Source organism: Onychostruthus taczanowskii, unplaced genomic scaffold (genome assembly GCF_017590055.1).
Source record: "Onychostruthus taczanowskii isolate IOZ18803 unplaced genomic scaffold, ASM1759005v1 scaffold4, whole genome shotgun sequence".
In the NCBI taxonomy this organism is placed as follows: domain Eukaryota; kingdom Metazoa; phylum Chordata; class Aves; order Passeriformes; family Passeridae; genus Onychostruthus; species Onychostruthus taczanowskii.
In genome coordinates, this window is record NW_024501459.1 from 11,066,762 (window position 1) to 11,084,442 (window position 17,681).

At 39.3% G+C, this 17,681-nt stretch overlaps 2 protein-coding genes across 5 annotated transcripts; both read left to right on the forward strand.

Annotated features, from left to right (window-relative positions):
• Positions 1-249: 249 nt before the first annotated feature.
• On the forward strand, positions 250-3,725 carry TMEM70 (transmembrane protein 70). Its single transcript, XM_041412871.1, has 3 exons — positions 250-859; positions 1,905-2,016; positions 3,060-3,725. The coding sequence occupies exons 1-3, from the start codon at positions 395-397 to the stop codon at positions 3,515-3,517; spliced, it is 1,035 nt and encodes a 344-aa protein (XP_041268805.1). The 5' UTR covers positions 250-394; the 3' UTR covers positions 3,518-3,725.
• A 4,360-nt stretch (positions 3,726-8,085) lies between these two features.
• Positions 8,086-17,480, forward strand: LY96 (lymphocyte antigen 96). 4 transcript variants are annotated; one of them, XM_041412877.1, is made up of 6 exons: positions 8,086-11,585; positions 12,527-12,856; positions 13,880-13,969; positions 14,884-15,012; positions 15,900-15,952; positions 16,901-17,480. In XM_041412877.1, exons 2-6 carry the CDS (start codon positions 12,763-12,765, stop codon positions 17,000-17,002), a joined length of 468 nt encoding a protein of 155 aa, XP_041268811.1. In that variant the 5' UTR covers positions 8,086-11,585; positions 12,527-12,762; the 3' UTR covers positions 17,003-17,480. The 4 variants fall into 4 exon arrangements, with proteins under 4 accessions (XP_041268811.1, XP_041268812.1, XP_041268813.1 ...); XM_041412878.1 differs by having other exon boundaries at positions 12,724-12,856; XM_041412879.1 differs by having other exon boundaries at positions 8,086-9,224; positions 12,724-12,856.
• The last annotated feature ends 201 nt before the right edge of the window (positions 17,481-17,681 follow it).

The following is a 17,681-nucleotide window of genomic DNA, read 5'->3' on the forward strand; positions in this document are numbered from 1 at the left end:
GTGGCATCTTGGCTTGTATGGAGAATAGTGTGGCCAGCAGGATCAGGGGGTGATGTGCTCAGCGCACCTCGAGTCCTGTGTTTAGTTCTGGGCCTCTCAATTAATGCACAACATCGAGGTGCTGGACGCTGTCCAGAGGAGGGAAACGAAGCTGGGTAAAGGTTCTGCCGCACGAGTTTTATGAGGAGCACCTGAGGGAGCTGGGATAATTTAGCCTGGAGAAGAGAAGGCTCAGTGAAAGCCTTATGGCTCTCTGCAACTATCTGGAAGGAGATTCATAGGTGGGGTCAGGCTCTTCTCCCAGGCAGCTGGCGAGAGGACACGAAGCAATGGCCTCAAGCTGTGTCAGGGGAGGTTCAGGTTGGGCATCAGGAGGAATTTCTTCACAGAAAGAATGTTCGACATTGGAATGGACTGCCCTGAGAGGTGGTGGAGTCACCATCTCTGGGGGGAGTTTAAGGGATGGTTTGATGTGGCGGTTAATGCCATGGTCACATTGACGCGGTGGTGTTGGCCACAGGTTGGACCCGATGCGTTCACAAGTGTTTTCCAGCCCGACAGATTCCAGCATTCTGCGGCTGAGCGGCGTACGGGAGATGCCGGCGGGGGCGCTGCGGAGCCGGCCGGAGCTTTCCTACGGGCGGAACCAAAGCGCGGCGTGGCGGCGGCGCGCCGGGGGCTGTCGGTGTGGCACCGCACGCCGTGTCTCCGGTGCGGCCGCGGCCCCGCCATGCTCCCGCTGCTGCTGCTCCGCGCCTCCGCCGCCTGCAGCCGCGCCTCCGCCTCCGCATGGCTGCGGGGCGCCGCGCAGCCCGCCTGCCGCCACCGCGCCGCTGTGGCCGCTGCGAGGCCCCGACAGGTTCTGTGTGGGGACTGTGCGGGGGCTGTGGGAGCGGGGGGAGCGTTCCCGCCCCCCGGGGAAAGGGCGGCGGCCCTGGGATTAGCGGATTTGCCTTTAGGGGATTTTGAGGAGTAAAATGAGGTGCTCCTCGGGGCGTACCTCCTCTGATGCGCTCAGGTGAGACCTCACCGGAGTGCTTTGTCCAGCTCCGGGGCCCCATCGACCTGCTGGAGCGAGCCAGAGGAGGCCACCAAAATGACTGGAGGCATGTAGCACCTCTCCTAGGGTGAATGGTGGGGACAATTGAATTTGTTCTGCCTGGAGAAGATACGGCTTCGGGATGATCTAATTGTGGCCTTCCAATACCTGAAGGGAGCCTCCAAGAAAGTCCTGTAGGGAAAAGGGTCTTTTTAAAAGGGCATGAAGTGCCAGGACAATGGGAAATGTATTAAAACTGACAGTATGTTTAGCTAATCTAAAGGAAGCTATTTAGTTAATCTAAGATATTAGGGGGAAAAAAATCCTTTTCTGTGAGAGTGGTGAGGCACTGGAATAGGTTGCCTAGAGAAGCTGTGGATGCCCCAACCCTCAAGGTGCTTAAGGCCAGCCTGGATGGAAAGCCGTGATGCAAACTGGTGTAGTGGAAGGTGTCCCTACCCATAACAGGCCTGTTGGAACTGGATCATCTTTAAGGCCCAGTTCAACCCAGGCCATTCTGTTATTTTATGATCAGACAGTGATATGATGAGCACAGAATGTCTCTCTGCAAAGCTGTGTGTGAATCGATTGCTACCTCAATTATCAGTAATGGAGTTGCAAATATTTCTTGCTAATTTGGGATATTTACATGGTAAAACAGTCAGACAGCATATTAGTTGGAGCTTTTGACATGCTTTGAAGTGTAACCAAACTTTAATCCTTAGTTTGAAATGCTGGGAGTAGGTTCAGGGCAAGGAGAAACTTTGAGTGTATACGTGTACATATATGTGTGTATGTGCATGGACAGGTAGATATAAGGTGTAATCCTGATGTTCCTTAGCCTTGTACTGGTTTCATCTTTCAGGTTGCATCTCTTCAAGGAGTGGCTGTTCGCAGCCTCAGCACATCCTCCCCTCATGATCACCCAGAACACGGAAGATTAGTTTATAAAGGAAATTTGGCAAAGACAGTGTTGGGTATGTGACTCAAAGTGGTTTATATTGCCTTTTTTTTTGTTGTTGTACTTTTAACAGTATTTAGTAACTTTAAAATGAAACATTAAAAGTGAGTGTTCTCCTTTCCAAGTTTGCCCAAATCTGGATTGTATGTACAAAAAACGGCGGTAGTGGTGGTGCTTGGTTTCTGCTTCTCTGCTTGGGTGTGCAGGGAGCTCTGTTCATCTCTGTCACCCCTTAGCCTTCTTTGGCTTCTCTTGAGGCCCTTGGGGTGCCTTATCCAACCCAGTAAGCAACAAAGATGAGCTATAACTGCTGTTTACATTCTGTGTGCTTGAAGTGCTCCTGAAATGCTTCCCAGGCAGGCAGGTATTATGATGAAGAGCTCCATCTCTAATGTGACTTTGCAATGCTTTCTTTGGGCAGTGAATATTACAAAGACCTAGTGAAAGGCAAAGCCATTGGATGTTTTCTGATACACGTCTTCGAAATGTGTCCTAACATACTTATTGAACTGTGGGTAGTCCACAGCACTGGGTGCTGTCTTTCAAGCCACATGGAAAATGGGTGGGGAGTACTTGTTAATATTTATTAACCCAGGGTTTGTGCATGGCAGCCAAGCTGGCTTCTTTGTAATGTACACTGAATGTCAACATTAGTTGTTGATGAGGACAGAAATTCTGTGTCTTCCATCTCTTCAATGAGCACCATTACACGTGTCCATGAATGGAGTCAAGTCTCGTTAGAAATCAGTTCTTCTGCCTGTGAAGGCAGAAAAAAATTTCATATGTGTGCATGACAGCTAATAGCTGACTGCATCACAGAAATAGAGCCAGCTTTGATAAACCCAGCATGAAGGTGCAAACAAATCAGAACAATGGCAACATGGCGGATTGAGCTTTCAATGGTTTCTCCATAAACTTAAAAAAATAGGGAAAGGGGTTTTCAGTAACTTCATCAGTTCAAGTAATGGCATTGTTATGTGGTAGAAAAATATAGGTAATTGTAGAGAAAAGTTTGATCGTAAGTGTTAACCTTTATTTTCTTTGATTTCTTTTATGTAGGTGTGAAGTTCTTCTCTTACTCCACCAGCATATTCAACCTGTTCATGATGCCCTACATCATGCTCAAAAGTGGTATTGGAGTGGAAAGTTTGCTTGTCCAAGCTGCCTTTTATGGGTTGATCGGGATTTTTACGTTTGTAACTCCGGTTACTTTGCATCTCCTTACAAAAGGTTACGTGATCCGGCTCTATTACAAAGATGAAGTGGACACCTATACAGCCATTACCTACAATGCCATCTTGACAGAAAAAGCAACTGTTTTCCATCAGAAAGATGTAAAGATTCCAGACATCTCCAAGATGTTTACAACATTTTACGCTAAAACAAAGTCAATGCTTGTTAATCCTACACTCTTCCCAAATCCTCAGGATTATAACCATCTCATGGGCTATGACAAATCCTCATTTTTTAAATTTGAGGATTTAGAGGCAGTAAAGGAAGCTGATGAAAGGAAATAATTTGAAGATAATGTCAGTGTCATTGTCCATAATGCAGTACTATATATGTGAGAGAATGTAAAAATCTATTACATTTGCTTAAGTATCAGGTAGCTGGAGTTTTCCATATGCATTTTGGAATGTATAAAAAGAGACACTTAAAAAAATATTGCAAACAATGTGAGGATTTCTTTAGAGTTAATGACATAAAACATAGTAAAAAAAAGGAGATGCTTAGTCCTGTCTTTTTCTTTTTTATTCTTGGTTTGATTGTTGGTGTTAGCTCTCCAGAGAACTATAAAATGCATGAGCTGTCTGGCAGTCTCACCACCTCTGTGTCAAAAGACACTCATTTCCTATCAAGTATGTAGTTAAGATGTTAAGCCTTAAATATTAATTGTACTTAATCTAAAAATACCAGGCTTTTTGTTGCTGCTGGTGATGGTATAAAGGGAGTGATCGTGGCTTTCCCTTCCCTTTGTGAGACCACCGGTAGCCAGGAGCAGTCTCTGGAAAGCAGACAGATATTCTTGTGAATTCCTGCTACAACTCCCTCCCAGAGGAGAGAAGAACATGGAGAGAATTGCTGTGTATATATAAAGCAGTAAGTTCTAGCTACTCAAAGGTAGTCTCAGGTAAACTAAAGTCCCACTCCGAGCAACCCTGTCCCCAAAGGTGGAGAGCAAAAAGCTTCTCTTCTTGGGCACAGGAAAGCACCGTGATACAAGATTTGCTCTGTGACCATCCCACTGACAAGAGGTGCTGTATTTGAATCAACCAAGAAAATTCTAGCAGTTAGTGGTTAAAATGGATTCTGTTAGAATTTGTGTAAGGTGGGGAAGCAATTGTGCCTTTAAAGAACGCACCTCTTGATTCTCAGCACTGTGAAGAAAGCCACCTTTTGCTCAGCTTGAAAAGGGGAATCTGGTCTTTTTGTAGTACTAGACTGGTTCTTCTCCCTTGAGTGTGTAGAAGTTGGATTTAAATTTTTTAGCTGAAGGTGCATAAACTGGCAAATACTAGTTTTCAAAGAATGAAGGGCCTAAATATTTTGAGACATAAAAGTTACTGAATTGAAAAAACCCCCCAAATTAATCCTTTTGTTTTAATAGTGCCCTTTGTAATAAAAAAGTCTGATACTTGCTGCTAGTCATCCTGATCCTGCAAATAAAAAATTATAGCTAACTTTCAAGCTGTTTCCTAAGTTGTGGCTGAAGAACTGTATTTAAAAGTCTAAATGTCTTCCGGTACTATTATTTCAATTTCCTTTTGTAGGATGACACCACACATGATATTAAACAAGGGTTTTGAATGTTGCTTTTCTGACTGCCCTCAATGTACTCGCTTAGTAATTAAAAAGCAAATCGTCCCATCCCAATATTTTTGAGGCAGGTTTTTTGTATTGGCACAACTATAATTTTAAAAGGGTGATAAGGTCTTGTTAAGCCAGTATCATTCCATGGGTAGCAATAATATATAAATAAAGTTGTCATAAAATTATATTGAACATGTGGGGTTCAAGTTACATTGAACAAGCAATTCTGGTCACCTGGTTGTACTACTTGTCCTCATTGAAACAATGTTTTACACTTAGTTAAAAGTAATCTTTGATGCGTTCAATCACTTTTGGTGCTTGCATTGAAAGATGAGGTTGACTTGATCTTCCAATGACAAATCCAGGGAGAACAGGAAATAGAGTTTGCTGGAGAAGGGAAAGGAAAGGCCCCAAAATTATATTTATGTACTCCATAGGCAATATTAAAATCCTCATTTTTTCCTTCTGACTGCAAAAAGTTTTCCTCTCTAAATTTGAGATTTGGCCAATTCAGAATTAAGCAGCAACAGTAAGATATCTCCATACCAGTGGCTAAATTTCTGTCTATGGAAGAGAAATATTATTCTGCTCATGTTCTGATAGTGAAAAGCAAGTGAAGCTAGTAGGTGGCTTTCTGACATACAGACGATTAAAAATAATATTAAAGAATCCAGAATTCTGCCAGAAGATAGGTGATGATTCTGGCTGGGATGTAGTCTCAGAAAAAATACTTAATACTTCTAATGTGCAACTTGAAAATAATAGGATAGTATACTTTTATATCAGGAAAAAGAAGACCAGACTTACTGAAGATACTCAACATTTTACTCGGTTTTGCTTTGTTTGCTGCTACACTTAGATTGTGTACTTGGAATTGTAGGACCATTTAGGTTGGAAAGGACCTCCAAGATCATTAATTCTAACCACTAAGCCAGCACTGCCAAGTCCACCACTAAACCATGTCCTTAAGTACCACATTTATGTATCCTTTAGATGCCTTCTGGCATGGTGACTCAACCACTTCCCCAGGGAGCCATGCCAGTGGTTAACAGCCCTTTCAGTGAAGAAATCTTTCCTAATATCCAGGCTGAACATCCCCTGGTGCAACTTGAGGCTGTTTCTCCTCTTGTCTTATTGCTTGTTACTTGGGAGAAGAGGCAGATCCCCACCTTGGTACACCCTGCTTTCAGGTTGTAGAGACTGGTAAGATCACTCCTGAGCCTCCTTTTCTCCAGACTGAACAACCCCAGTTTCCCCAGCTGTTTGTTCCTCATAAGACTTGTGCTCCAGACCCTTCACCAGCTTCACTGCCCTTCTCTGGACACACTCAGCACCCCAAAGTCCTGTGTGTTGTGAGGGGCCCAAAAATGAACACAGAACTTGAGTATACTTCCACATATGTGACTGGTTTAGATCCCTCTAATTGTTGAGAGCAATTATTCACATTAGAATCAAAATAAAGGAATTGAATTGTAATCCAAAAAGACTTCCAAGATGTGTTTCTTCTTTGTTCTGGGTTCTGAGCAATCTGTCTTAAGATATTTTTTAGTGCATTGTGTGCATTTCCAGGTGGGAAGCTCTGAAATGCTCGGTGTCTTTCTACGGTAGAAAATGTGCATAAATCAGAACAGGCCCTCTTGCTACTAACAAATCAGGCAAGAGAATCGACTGTGGTGTAAGTGTTTCAATAAACAAATTACTACCAGATAATTCCCAAAGTCTGTTAGCTCCATCTCTGTTTAACAACCCTATTAATTATGTAAATTACTATTTTCTTCTAGTGTATTTTTCTTCCATTTCATACACTTGGTGAAAACAAGTACTAAGTGCAGAAGTATTACTGCTTGCTAACATTTTCATCCCTGGAAGTTGCTGATATTTCTTTGCGTGTAGGTAACTTGTACAAGATATGGAAGAAACTATTTATGAGATCTAAAGAATGTGCTTGTACATGTGGAGGTTCTGAAGGAAGTACTGATGTAGGAGCCCAGTTTTCTGAAATAAGTGATTTACAAACTGTTTGCAAGGCAATGCCTACAGTGAAGGCTGACAGCTCCAGCAGCCTTTTCAGGACCAACCAATCACTTGTGCATAGCAGCTGGACACATCTTACCCTGGTCCCAGTTTCACTGGATCTGTTATGAAGAGCAGGAATGCGTCAATGTGTATCAGCAATAGTGTGGCCAGCAGGACCAGGGCAGTGATTGTCCCCCTTTACTCGGTGCTGGTGAGGCCACACCTCGTGTACTGTGTTCAGTTTTGGGCCCCTTAATTCAGGGAGGACATAAAGGTGCTGGAGTGTATACAGAGAAGAGCAATGAAGATGTTGAAGGGTCTAGAGGGTAAGTCCTGAGAGGAGCAGCTGAAGGAGCTGCAATGGTTTAGCCTGGAGAAAAGGAGGCTTGGGAGGACCTTTTCTGAGAGGAGCTTGTAGCGAGAAGGGGGTCGCTGATCTCCCAGGCAACCGGCAACAGGATGAGAGGAAATGTCCACAAGCTGTGCCAGGGGAGGCTCAGGTTCCATTTCAGGTGGAATTTCTTCACAGAAAGGTTGATTAAAATTTGGAACAGGCTGCCCAGATCATAGGTCTAACCCATGACTAAACACCACTATGCCAATGACACCAGGGCATTGAGTGCCATGTCCAGTCTTTCCTTGAACAACTCCATCTGTGAGGTTAGTTCTGTGTGTTTTGGTCCTTTGCACTGTACCTCATTTCCTCCCAGACCATTTGCTCGTAGTCACTAAATTTCCCAATTTTCTTTTTTTTTTTTTTCTTCAATTGCATTTCATTTCACCGTATCTCCTTTCCAGAATGTTTGTAGGTCATTCTTTTCTGTTTCACAAGATTTAGTTTCCCTTCACAAAAGGAAATTCCAATTCCACGAAATCTTACAAAACAAAAAAGAATGATTTACAAACACTCTGGAAAGGACATACCATCAAATGAAATGCAATTGAAGAAAAAAACAACAAACCAGAAAATTGCGACATTTAGTGACTACAAGCAAATGGACTGGGATTATACAATTATACAAGGTGCAGTGCAAAGGACCAAAACATGCAAACTAACATCACAGATGCTGCCAAAGCAGGGGAAAAAATCAAGGAGGAAGACAGAACTTTGAGGGGAAGATATGAGAGCCATGGCATGGATACTAAAAAAAAAATAAAAATTTGCCAAAGTGAAAGTCATCAAAAGGCATGGGATGCCATCAAGTGCATACAATTATACAAGGTGCAGTGCAAAGGACCAAAAAGTCATCAAAAGGCATGGGATGCCATCAAGTGCAGGGACATGGACCAAAACTTGCCCAACTGATCCCCATTGAAATTGCAAGCGTTCTTTTCCTTTCCCAAAAGGAGGTGTTCAAGGAAACACCTTTTATATGTTGGACTCTGATTTCACAGGTCTTTTCCAACGTAGCTAATTCTGTTATTCTGTAGGAAATTACTGAAGCCTCCTTCCTAGACATATTCTTCCTATCCCTTTCCAGCCTGAAATGCTTCCAGAAAAGGTAATAGATGACTGTTTTTCTTTTTATCTTTTCCCTTTGAATAACAGTCAGGATATATGCAAATCTTTCTTTTCAGACTTACTACATGCTATTTTCTTGCTGGTGAAAAAAAACTTTCTCAAGTTTTTTGTTTTGGCCACATTATTATTCATTACTTCATATTTGTTCTTAATTATAAAGTACAGAGTTGCTTGTCATTTCTTGAAGTTATTTTTAAAATTAAATTATCCCACAACCCTCATTTTTTTCATGCAAATATAAAAATTTTTGATGAGAAAATGATCCCTTTTTGGTACTTCAAAGAGAAATCTTTTAAGCTGTGAGGTACTTCATGCTCTTAACCACACTCTGTAGAATTACTAGTTAATTAATTTGACTGGACCTTGCTATATTACATACCAAAGTCATCATATTGGCAAAGATGAAGAAAATCTGTAAATTTTTTCATGGAACCAGGAAGGCTTGATTTAGGTGATGGAAACTTCATGAAAGTCTTTTTGTGCTGTAAAAATTAAGAGCAGACGTGAATTATTACAACTGCTCAACGTAACTTAATAGGGTGGAAACTTGGTAAACTGCTGTAATTTTGTTGCTCTGGAGTTCTGTGGCCATACCACAGATTTCTTCATGTCTCATACCACGGATTTCTTCATTCCCCAGTGTACAGCATGGCCTGCTGCAGCCTGCATGAGAAATGGGACAAGTGTGCTTAGCTGTGAGTTGGATCCACTATAATAAGATTATCCCAGAGCTACACAGACCTCAGCAAGCAGCTATTTTAAGCAGGGAATAGCAGAGAACAAGAGCAAACAGCCGCAAAATATGTCCAGCTGTCTCCCTTTCTAGAATTCCAGCATGGAAAGTGTTGCTGTGGTGTGCATACTGTGAGCCTCAGGTAGGACATCCCCTTTTCTTATCCCTTCATCCTCTTCTTTCTCTTCTTTTTGGCAATTTTAATAGCTTAATGAATACTTCAGGGTACAACTGTAAAAGTTTTAGTCCTAAACTTGGCTTGCAGAGAATAAACCGTAAGGCTACTGGCAAGAGGCAGGGAGTTATTTCCAACATAATAGTTTGCACAGGAAAACCATACCACCTGGTATGTGTTTGCTACATTTGAATAGTCTCCAGTGGTTTAATGGGATATATTCAAATCAAACCACTAAGCCAAAGTTCATACAGATTTAACAAAACATGTACAGCGTAATGCACAGCACTTTTTGTATATTTCAAAAACTCTTTGGTTTCTTACTCAAATGCTACCAATGCACCACTGGATATGTGCCAGTGCCCTGCTTTTGGTCTGGACTCTCATGGCACTCTCAAGCATTTAATCAGTTGCCTATAGAGGAAATGAATCCTCTACCTTGTTATTGTATCCCTGGGCATGACTTTCTACTTCCACTATAAACATTGTCAAAGATAGGGGATTTGATTGTCAATGAGGGGTTTTGAGAAGAGTCCACAATTTTCTATTCTTCATGCTGATAGTCGAGTGTATTTTTATTTTGTGAATGCAGTCTTATGCCTTATATAGGGCCCCTTTATGTTATAGTGCCTTCAGCATCAACCCTAAACCCAGAATCAGAAGGAATAAATGTCTGCTTCCAGGTGTCTGGAACTATCTACTTCAAAAACTCATAAATGGTCCTGCAAGGAAAATTATTATTGCCTCTTTCGTTATTTAATAAATGTGGTTGATGTCTTAAAAGAGTTTTCCATTAAAGTGAAATTTTGTTATGTGCCAAAATCTGGGATATAATCTTTAATTCTGTCTAACACTTTGAAATTGAGTACTTTCCCCTGTTATACTGGTGTACTGTTATTTGTTTTTCTGTGATGAAATATTATGACCATGCATATTATAAGTCTTTCCTGAGGGAGATTGTAATGACTTATAAGTGCTTACCTGGTCAATGTACTCATCTGCAGCCAACAATCCAAATACAAAGTGATTATTTTGAAAAGCAATCAAAAGTAACTTAAGCACTTCTTGGGTGCCTTGAGAAAGAAGATAAAAATATCATGAATTATTTTAAGGATTTTAACCACAAATCAGTGAGGAAGCTTGGAATAAACTTCTAATCTCAACATCTCAGATGAAGCAAAATTAAATGTCATAGATATGAAGTTCTAAATTCTTTAGACTTGAATTTATGTACTATTAATTAGATATGGGAGCTGGTTCCTACTGAATTTACTTGCAAAGGATTTCAAAATAAATGAAGTATTTCACTGACAAAACCTCAGTGAAGTAACATTATTGTGTAGCTCTTTCCACTTCTCCTTCCTTTTTGCCTTCCTTTTGGATTGGAATACATAAGAAAAGGATTATAGTAAAGAAAAAAGGTTTTGTAAAATTAAAGTGTATAGAACTTTATAATCTTCTGCAGTGATCCTCATACTGGCTTGAAAGGAACAGAACAGATCCTTCACACCACTAGTGCACTGCTTTGGGACTTCAGTGATCATCACAAGACGTCACATCTGTGAACAGCATTGATGAAACGCCACAAGCATCTAAAACAGAATTTGCTGAAAGTATTTAAAAATAATTTAGGTTATTTTAATTTAATGACAGTTTGACCAAACACAGAGGTCAAGGTTGTAGGCTTCACGGTCATAAAGGATATTTTAGCTATGATACCAGTAGTACTTATTGTTCCTGTTTTCCCATTTAGCCAGCCAGATACTTTTAAATTGAGCTTTCTTAGACTGACTTTTTAAAGCATTGGAATAGTCTTGTGCAATAAAAGTGCGATAAGGAAGGAGCAGGAGGTTTCTGCATGTGTCTGTCTGAACCACCAGGGGGAACTCATTCCTCATCTATAACTTTTCTGCAGCAAGTATCTGAAAAAAACACCGATGCTTGAACCAGGTTTAGAAAGTCAATTCAGCAGAGAGTTTGTCTTCTTTCATATTAAGGAGCTTTATGTAAAGCCTTGTCAATCTGCAGTGCTCTTTCCACACTGCCCATGAGTGCATCAGCCGCCCAACGCATTGAGCAGCAATGCCAGACCAAGTCTGGCCACAGAGGGACCCATGTTCAGCTGGGAAATCTTGTACATCACTGGGGTATGGTAATTTCCACCCCCTGCCCACTTCAGACTGACCTGGGACTTGTGCTAAACCTGCTGGACTGACAGAAGACTCAGCAGAGAGCCTGGCTTGGCTTCTCACAGATTAAACTCCTTCACACCACTGGTCATGGCTTTGTGGCTGAAAGGAATTTTTTTTGGCTGTATCTGTGCAAAAGGTAGCTCTTCTTTCATAGCTGTTTCATTGCTCTTTTGTGACTGTCTCACTACTGCATTTCTTTTTTCCAACTATTACAGACTTCCTGATTTATTTCAATTTCACTGCATGTCTTACTATTTTTAAGCAAAATTTGTCCATCTTGAAACAGAACTGTGTTATTGCTATGATTACAAGGAACTTATATGTTTTATAGCATACTGTTAAACAACAGCAAAAATCTATGTGTGATGTATGTACTCTGGAGATCTGTCAGGAAAGTATATATATATATATATATATATATATATATTCAAAATATAATTTTGAATTCCCACTTAAAAGCCAAATACTGAAAATCTCTTAAAATTTTGAACTCTGTCAGGCCAGTGGGACTCTTCTTGTGGTCTATGGAAAGATTTGGAAATACTAAAGAGAATTCTTTAGCTGCATTACATTTTCAAATTTTTGTCTTATTTTGTAAATTATTTCATGTTGTAGTTAATTATTTGGTACTTACAGGCACCTTTAATTCAAATTTCCCTTTCCTTAATTAATCTAGGAATTACCTCAATCTCTGGGCACAATCACTCATGGTTTTTGTGCACATCATAGCATCAGATGATTGCATTCAGCTCCATTTGAAATACATCATCTAATTGCATTCCTTCAGATGACTGGTGTATTAGTAAAGTACAGTGAGCTTTGTAAGAAGCTCACATGAAAACCATGAGAGGTACTGACTACCATAAAAATAAAAGAATGGACTTGGTTTTCATTAGTTCTGGATTTTTCTTTTCTTTAATATGTGCAGGAAACTCTGTGTTTGAAATTATGCCTTTAGAAATCTTACCCCTGATGAGTCAACTAAACTTGCTGATTACGTGCTTCTGGTAGTCATAATGTCATTTCACTTCCCCATTTCACACAGTTTTCTCTTTAATTTTTCACTCTTGGTTTCAGCTGCATTGTCTGGGGAAAATGTAACAACAAAAGTAGAATTCTTTTTTTTAAACAAAATTTAGTGTGATGATAATTGACAGTGCTACAGTAGGATTAACAAAGATTGCAGAGAATTCGATAAATAGCAGAACTTTCCCCGGAGACATGTGACTGATGATGACTGTGCTGAATTTTCTTCCTCTTTCTCCCAAATGAAGTTTTATACCATCGAATACTGAAAAAAAAAGAAAGTAACTATGTTTGGACTCCTTTTTTTCATTTTATTCACCCCTGGAGTCAGTGAATTCATTTGTACATCATCAGATCTTGAAATGTCATATACTTTCTGTGGTAAGTAAAAAAATAGGTAATCCTTTTGTTAAATTTGCAGGATAGTTTCTGTAGTCTGAGGGATTGTGAATTCTCTTTCAAATTAGTTTCTTTGAGGAATACAGAAAAAGATAAAGAAGTATATTTCTGTTATTAATCACCCTGTTATAAGAAATTTACTTCATAGACATAAATCCTACCGCAATGCTGGTTCCAGAAGCTAGGAGAGAGAGAATTTTATTCTCAAGTAAATTAGGCATGTTTTTGTTCAGGAAATGTAAGAAGATAATGGGTTTAAACTAGTTTCGCAAGTACTCTGTTGTATAAATTATACCTATTGAGTTAACCAGTATGTTACAATCAAAAGCTTGAAGTATGTGGAAAAAAAGAGGGAATGTCATATTCTGTCAGGCTGTGGTACCAATCAGGTTCTGAGGCAGCATGGTGTGTCCCCTCTTGCCCTGTCTGTGTCATGGGCTGATATTTTATGTATTTTAAAAATGCAAGGTGGGTCAGTCACAGAGAAAATCTACTCAAAGGTTCATTTACATTACCTGAAAAATATGCTGGTGCATTAAAAATATTTTTAGTTCTTTTCAGCATGATTAGCATAAGTAGGGATATTTTCAGTAGAAGACCATGCTGGTTTAGTGCTAATAAAAAGTTTGTATATCTTCAAAAGAGAAATAAAGGTACTTTTGTCTCTGTTTTTTGTGTGCAAAATATCATCAACCAAAAATTTACTTCTCTTTGCTTAAAGAAATATGATACTGGTTTTGCCTTCTAAATGTAAAAATAATTAATAATATAATTGAAAACATATTTAATATTTACCACATATATTGTATTGAACAATTTTGTAGAATATAACTTAAATACATTTAAAATATGTATTTGATACATAATAAATGTACAATCAATGATACAAAATATGTATTAAATGCATTTTAAAAATTGTATTTTTGTATGTATAACTGTATATTCTTCTTATTTTTATGGAGAAGCCTATTCACACTATCAATGTGAAATGATTTTTTTCTGTAGATTCTACAGCTCATGCTTTCATGTTTAATCTGACACCTTGCAGCACGATGAACAAATCTGTCTGGAAGGCTGATCTTACCTGGATTCCAAGTGAGTCTGTCTTAACTAGACAATTATATTTTGGGAATGCTGGAAATGAAATACAAGTGAAAAACTGACTCTTCATCCTAAATGCTGTGTTATTTAGGAAATTGGTTTCTGGGGTTAAAAATGGAATGGATAAACTATAGCGATGGAGAGAAATGATGATTTGTGAAAATGTGTTTGAGTTTTACTTGGAGCAGTTACCAGAGCCCTGCACACAGACTGTCACTGTAAATGCAAATCTGTGACACCTTAGGTGTATGTGCATTTTGGTCTTCTGGCCTGGACAAGATCCAAGTCTTTTAAAGGAGAGAGAGTATCATCAGGCCATCCAACTATGGCAGGACTTCTGTGAAGAATATGCATGCTCCAGAAGCTGGAGATGGTACTGGATTTTGTGTGCAAACCTAACTGTGATCTTTAAACCCAGCTTTAAGCCAGCAGCCTCAGCTAATGAAATGTTTAGGACCTGGCTGTGTCATAAACTTCCCCTTCTGCACTAGGTTTGCTTCCCTAGAAGGACATCTTTATGATGCATTCATGACAGTTTCTTTGCAATATCTGCTTAAAACTAAGGTCTTCATTTGAGCACGTGTTTAAGTTAGCTGTGGAGCTGAATGAACTCTGTTTCCTTTACTAAAGAAATTAAAACAGACTTTGAAATTTTTCTCCCAAATATTTTTAAGACTAATTTTTTGTTGTTAAAAACACCAATACCTTTTTTTTTTTTTTTTTTTTTTTTTTTTTTTTTTTTTTTCTGGAAGTAGCAGTTTTCAAGACATATACCTTTTTAATTTTGGGGGAGTCTTACAAAAATACAGTATTTTGGCAAAATCTAGTTTTTATCTAGATAGCATGTCTCCATATACGCTTTCCCTCCCCACCAGTTACCATTTTCTTAGTTGCAATGTTTTAATTAGGAAGTGACATCCACTTTTTGAAGATTGTCTTCAATGTCTGGTATGATGGTGCCAAAGCACTCCTCTGGAAAGAACTCCTCTGCAGCGGAGCTGATGATGAATACTCAGTGTGTGGAACGCTGAAAGGAGGTTGGTGTGAAAATACATGGTGCAATCAACCCATGCAAACAGATTTTTATTTCCACAATCTAGACTTTGCTTGGCAGGCAGCAAACCTCAGGAAGGAGCAGGCAATTCTCCAGTGCCAGAACCCCACTGAAGTAGAAAATATTCAAATTCTTTATTTTAACAACCTTGTACTGCAGTTTCCGTCTCCATAAATGAGAATTACTAATATCCTTCATCTGATGATTACACTTGTTGTGAACGTCTCTAAAATGACAAGGAAAGATTGCATTTGACTGGACTGAACAGGAAACTTGAGAGGCACTGTGGGCTCTACTAATATCCAGAACAAAGTTTATTTAGATATATGTCTGGATGGGTTTTTAAAGAGATTTTATACACCTATGTATGATGCTTTTTTTTTTTTTTTTTTTTTTTTTTTTTCCCAATAGAGAAGAGTTAATCCTTTGGTAGGGGCTAACAAGTATTAACACAATACAGGCTCAGATTCAGAGAATTCAGGTAGGATGCCAGACTAAAGGCCAAAAAAACCTGTAAGGAGGGTAAAATAGTCTGTTTTCCTTTCTTCAAAAATCAGTATCAGCTCTCTTCAGTTACCATTCAAGTGAACTGCTATTACAAGTTAAATTACTGGAGTTATCACAGTAGGATTTGTCTGGAGGAGATGTTGCAGGAGCACTGTGGTTAATTTCTATTTTCTAATGTGGTTTCCACAAAAAGTCAGAGCTCTGAGAGAAGCACCAGATGAGGACTTTATCAGTGAAAGGGTAAATTACATTGGCAACTGCTGCTGAGAGATATGCCATATTGCTTTGAAGTTATTTAGGCAGTCTGATTGATGGCTTTATGTTTAAGTAACTCTTTGTATTATAATTATCTCTGTTTTTCAGAAACACTTGCATCGGCATTTGATATTAAAGGCTCAAGAACAGCATTTCCAAAGGTACTTTTCAACATTTTGTGTAATAGTAAAATCACATACTTACAAGTATATTTTTTTCTGAAGAGAGATGTTCACCCAAATTGTAAAAAAGAGAAGAGGAAATGTCAGAAAACTTTCTTATAGTAGAATTGATAACATTAAAATGGTAGCATCTCTGAAATGATAGATGTTCTAAGGTTATTATTCCTTTATTTTATAAAAGAAAAGATCAAAGTAATCAGTTAATGTCACCTTAATTATTCCATTTTGTTTGGTAAATTATTCTCTTTCCTTTTACCTGTTTGAGTAAACCCATTCATATTCCTTCTTCCCATTTCATTCTTTATTTTACATTCTCTTCACATGCTGCTCTTTTACTCCATGAAACCATTTTCAAAGATTTGAAAAGGGACAACAATATGCAAAAAGTAAAAGCAGTGCTCTGCTGTTAAACCAGGGGCAGCACCAGTCCTCAGGTTAAGCCATTCTCATCCAACAACTGCCTCATCAGTTGTCTGAGCTTCTCCAAGACCCTTATCAATCCTGTTAATCCCTAAAAATGTCACTAAGGAGCTCCTACTGGTCCAAAATCTCCACCATCCCCCTCAGCTCATGGGCCTCCAAGAGTCCAACAGCTCTTGTAGCCCCAGAGCTAGTACTGGACAGGAACATGAGCTGTCGTCCTGTCGATGAAGAACTTGTGGTAGACCTGGCACTTCCTGATGGGACTGTGCTAGACCAGGAAATGCTGTTCCTCAGTAGCCTGGCCATGAGAAGGAAGTTGAACACTTTTATTTTCAGGCGCTCATATACCTGACTATACCTATGAGAACAGTCCCTGATGGGAATCTGTCTTTTTCAGTTCTAACAGAAATCACCGGAACCATTCCAAGAAGCCATTTAGACAAGAGCAGGCAGTATTGTGGACTAATTTTCTTTTTTTTTTTTTTTTTGTCTTGCTTGTTTTAGGGCAATTATACTATTGTTGTGCAAGGATTCTCTGATGATTCTGAGAGTAATATGCTCATATGCTTGAATTTCACCATGATAGTAAAACAAGACACTTTCTGAGGGCAACAAACTTTTCAAGTAATTCCAGAATATGGAGGTCACTTCTGTGGGCAGCTGGAATCCAAGCTGTGGAGTAATATGCACACTGAATTTCCTGAGGCAGAATACATCATGTGCTGTCTGGGAAGCTATAAGATATAGTCTTTCTCATTTGTAGCACAGCCATAATCTGTTGCTCAGCCAATGTGCCCAAAATTTCTGGGAATCAGGCATCCTGATTAATCCACAGAATTACTCTGACTGGATGTCAGGCTCGTCTTGCATTTTGGTGCTGTGCCTTGAGTTACAATAAAGTTCAGTGCTTCAGGCTGAGCTAAAGTAATCAAGAAGTTTTGAAGTTTTGAAGTGCCAGAATCAGAAGTTCATCAGTATTCAATTTAAAATAACACAGCAATTGAATTTGGGAACCCTGCTGTGAGGTGGTGGGGGGTGTTTTTTTGGTTTGTTTGGGTTTTTTTTTTTCCTTTTCTTGTAACAATAAAACTTGTTTGTACAATCAATTTAAGACATGGTTTTTATTCTCCTGTTATTTTCTGATTTTTCTTCAGATGTTTCATATTGTTCTGCTCTGTTTACACCAAGCTGAAACAGAGGAGTAATAATTTGTTATGTGGTAGTAGCTGATGTGGATAAAATCCAAAGTGGAACACTTTTTTTTTCCAGTTACACTGATACAGTG

Bases quoted from the DNA above. Each gene is read 5' to 3' on its own strand.
- LY96 (XM_041412877.1), top strand. From the start codon at position 12,763: ATGTTTGGACTCCTTTTTTTCATTTTATTCACCCCTGGAGTCAGTGAA. The intron at 12,857-13,879 runs GTAAGTAAAAAA...TTTTTTCTGTAG, and splicing joins AATGTCATATACTTTCTGTG to ATTCTACAGCTCATGCTTTC. The intron at 15,013-15,899 runs GTTGGTGTGAAA...TCTGTTTTTCAG, and splicing joins GTGTGGAACGCTGAAAGGAG to AAACACTTGCATCGGCATTT.
- TMEM70 (XM_041412871.1), top strand. From the start codon at position 395: ATGTTCGACATTGGAATGGACTGCCCTGAGAGGTGGTGGAGTCACCAT. The intron at 860-1,904 runs GTTCTGTGTGGG...TTCATCTTTCAG, and splicing joins CCGCTGCGAGGCCCCGACAG to GTTGCATCTCTTCAAGGAGT. The intron at 2,017-3,059 runs GTATGTGACTCA...TCTTTTATGTAG, and splicing joins TTTGGCAAAGACAGTGTTGG to GTGTGAAGTTCTTCTCTTAC.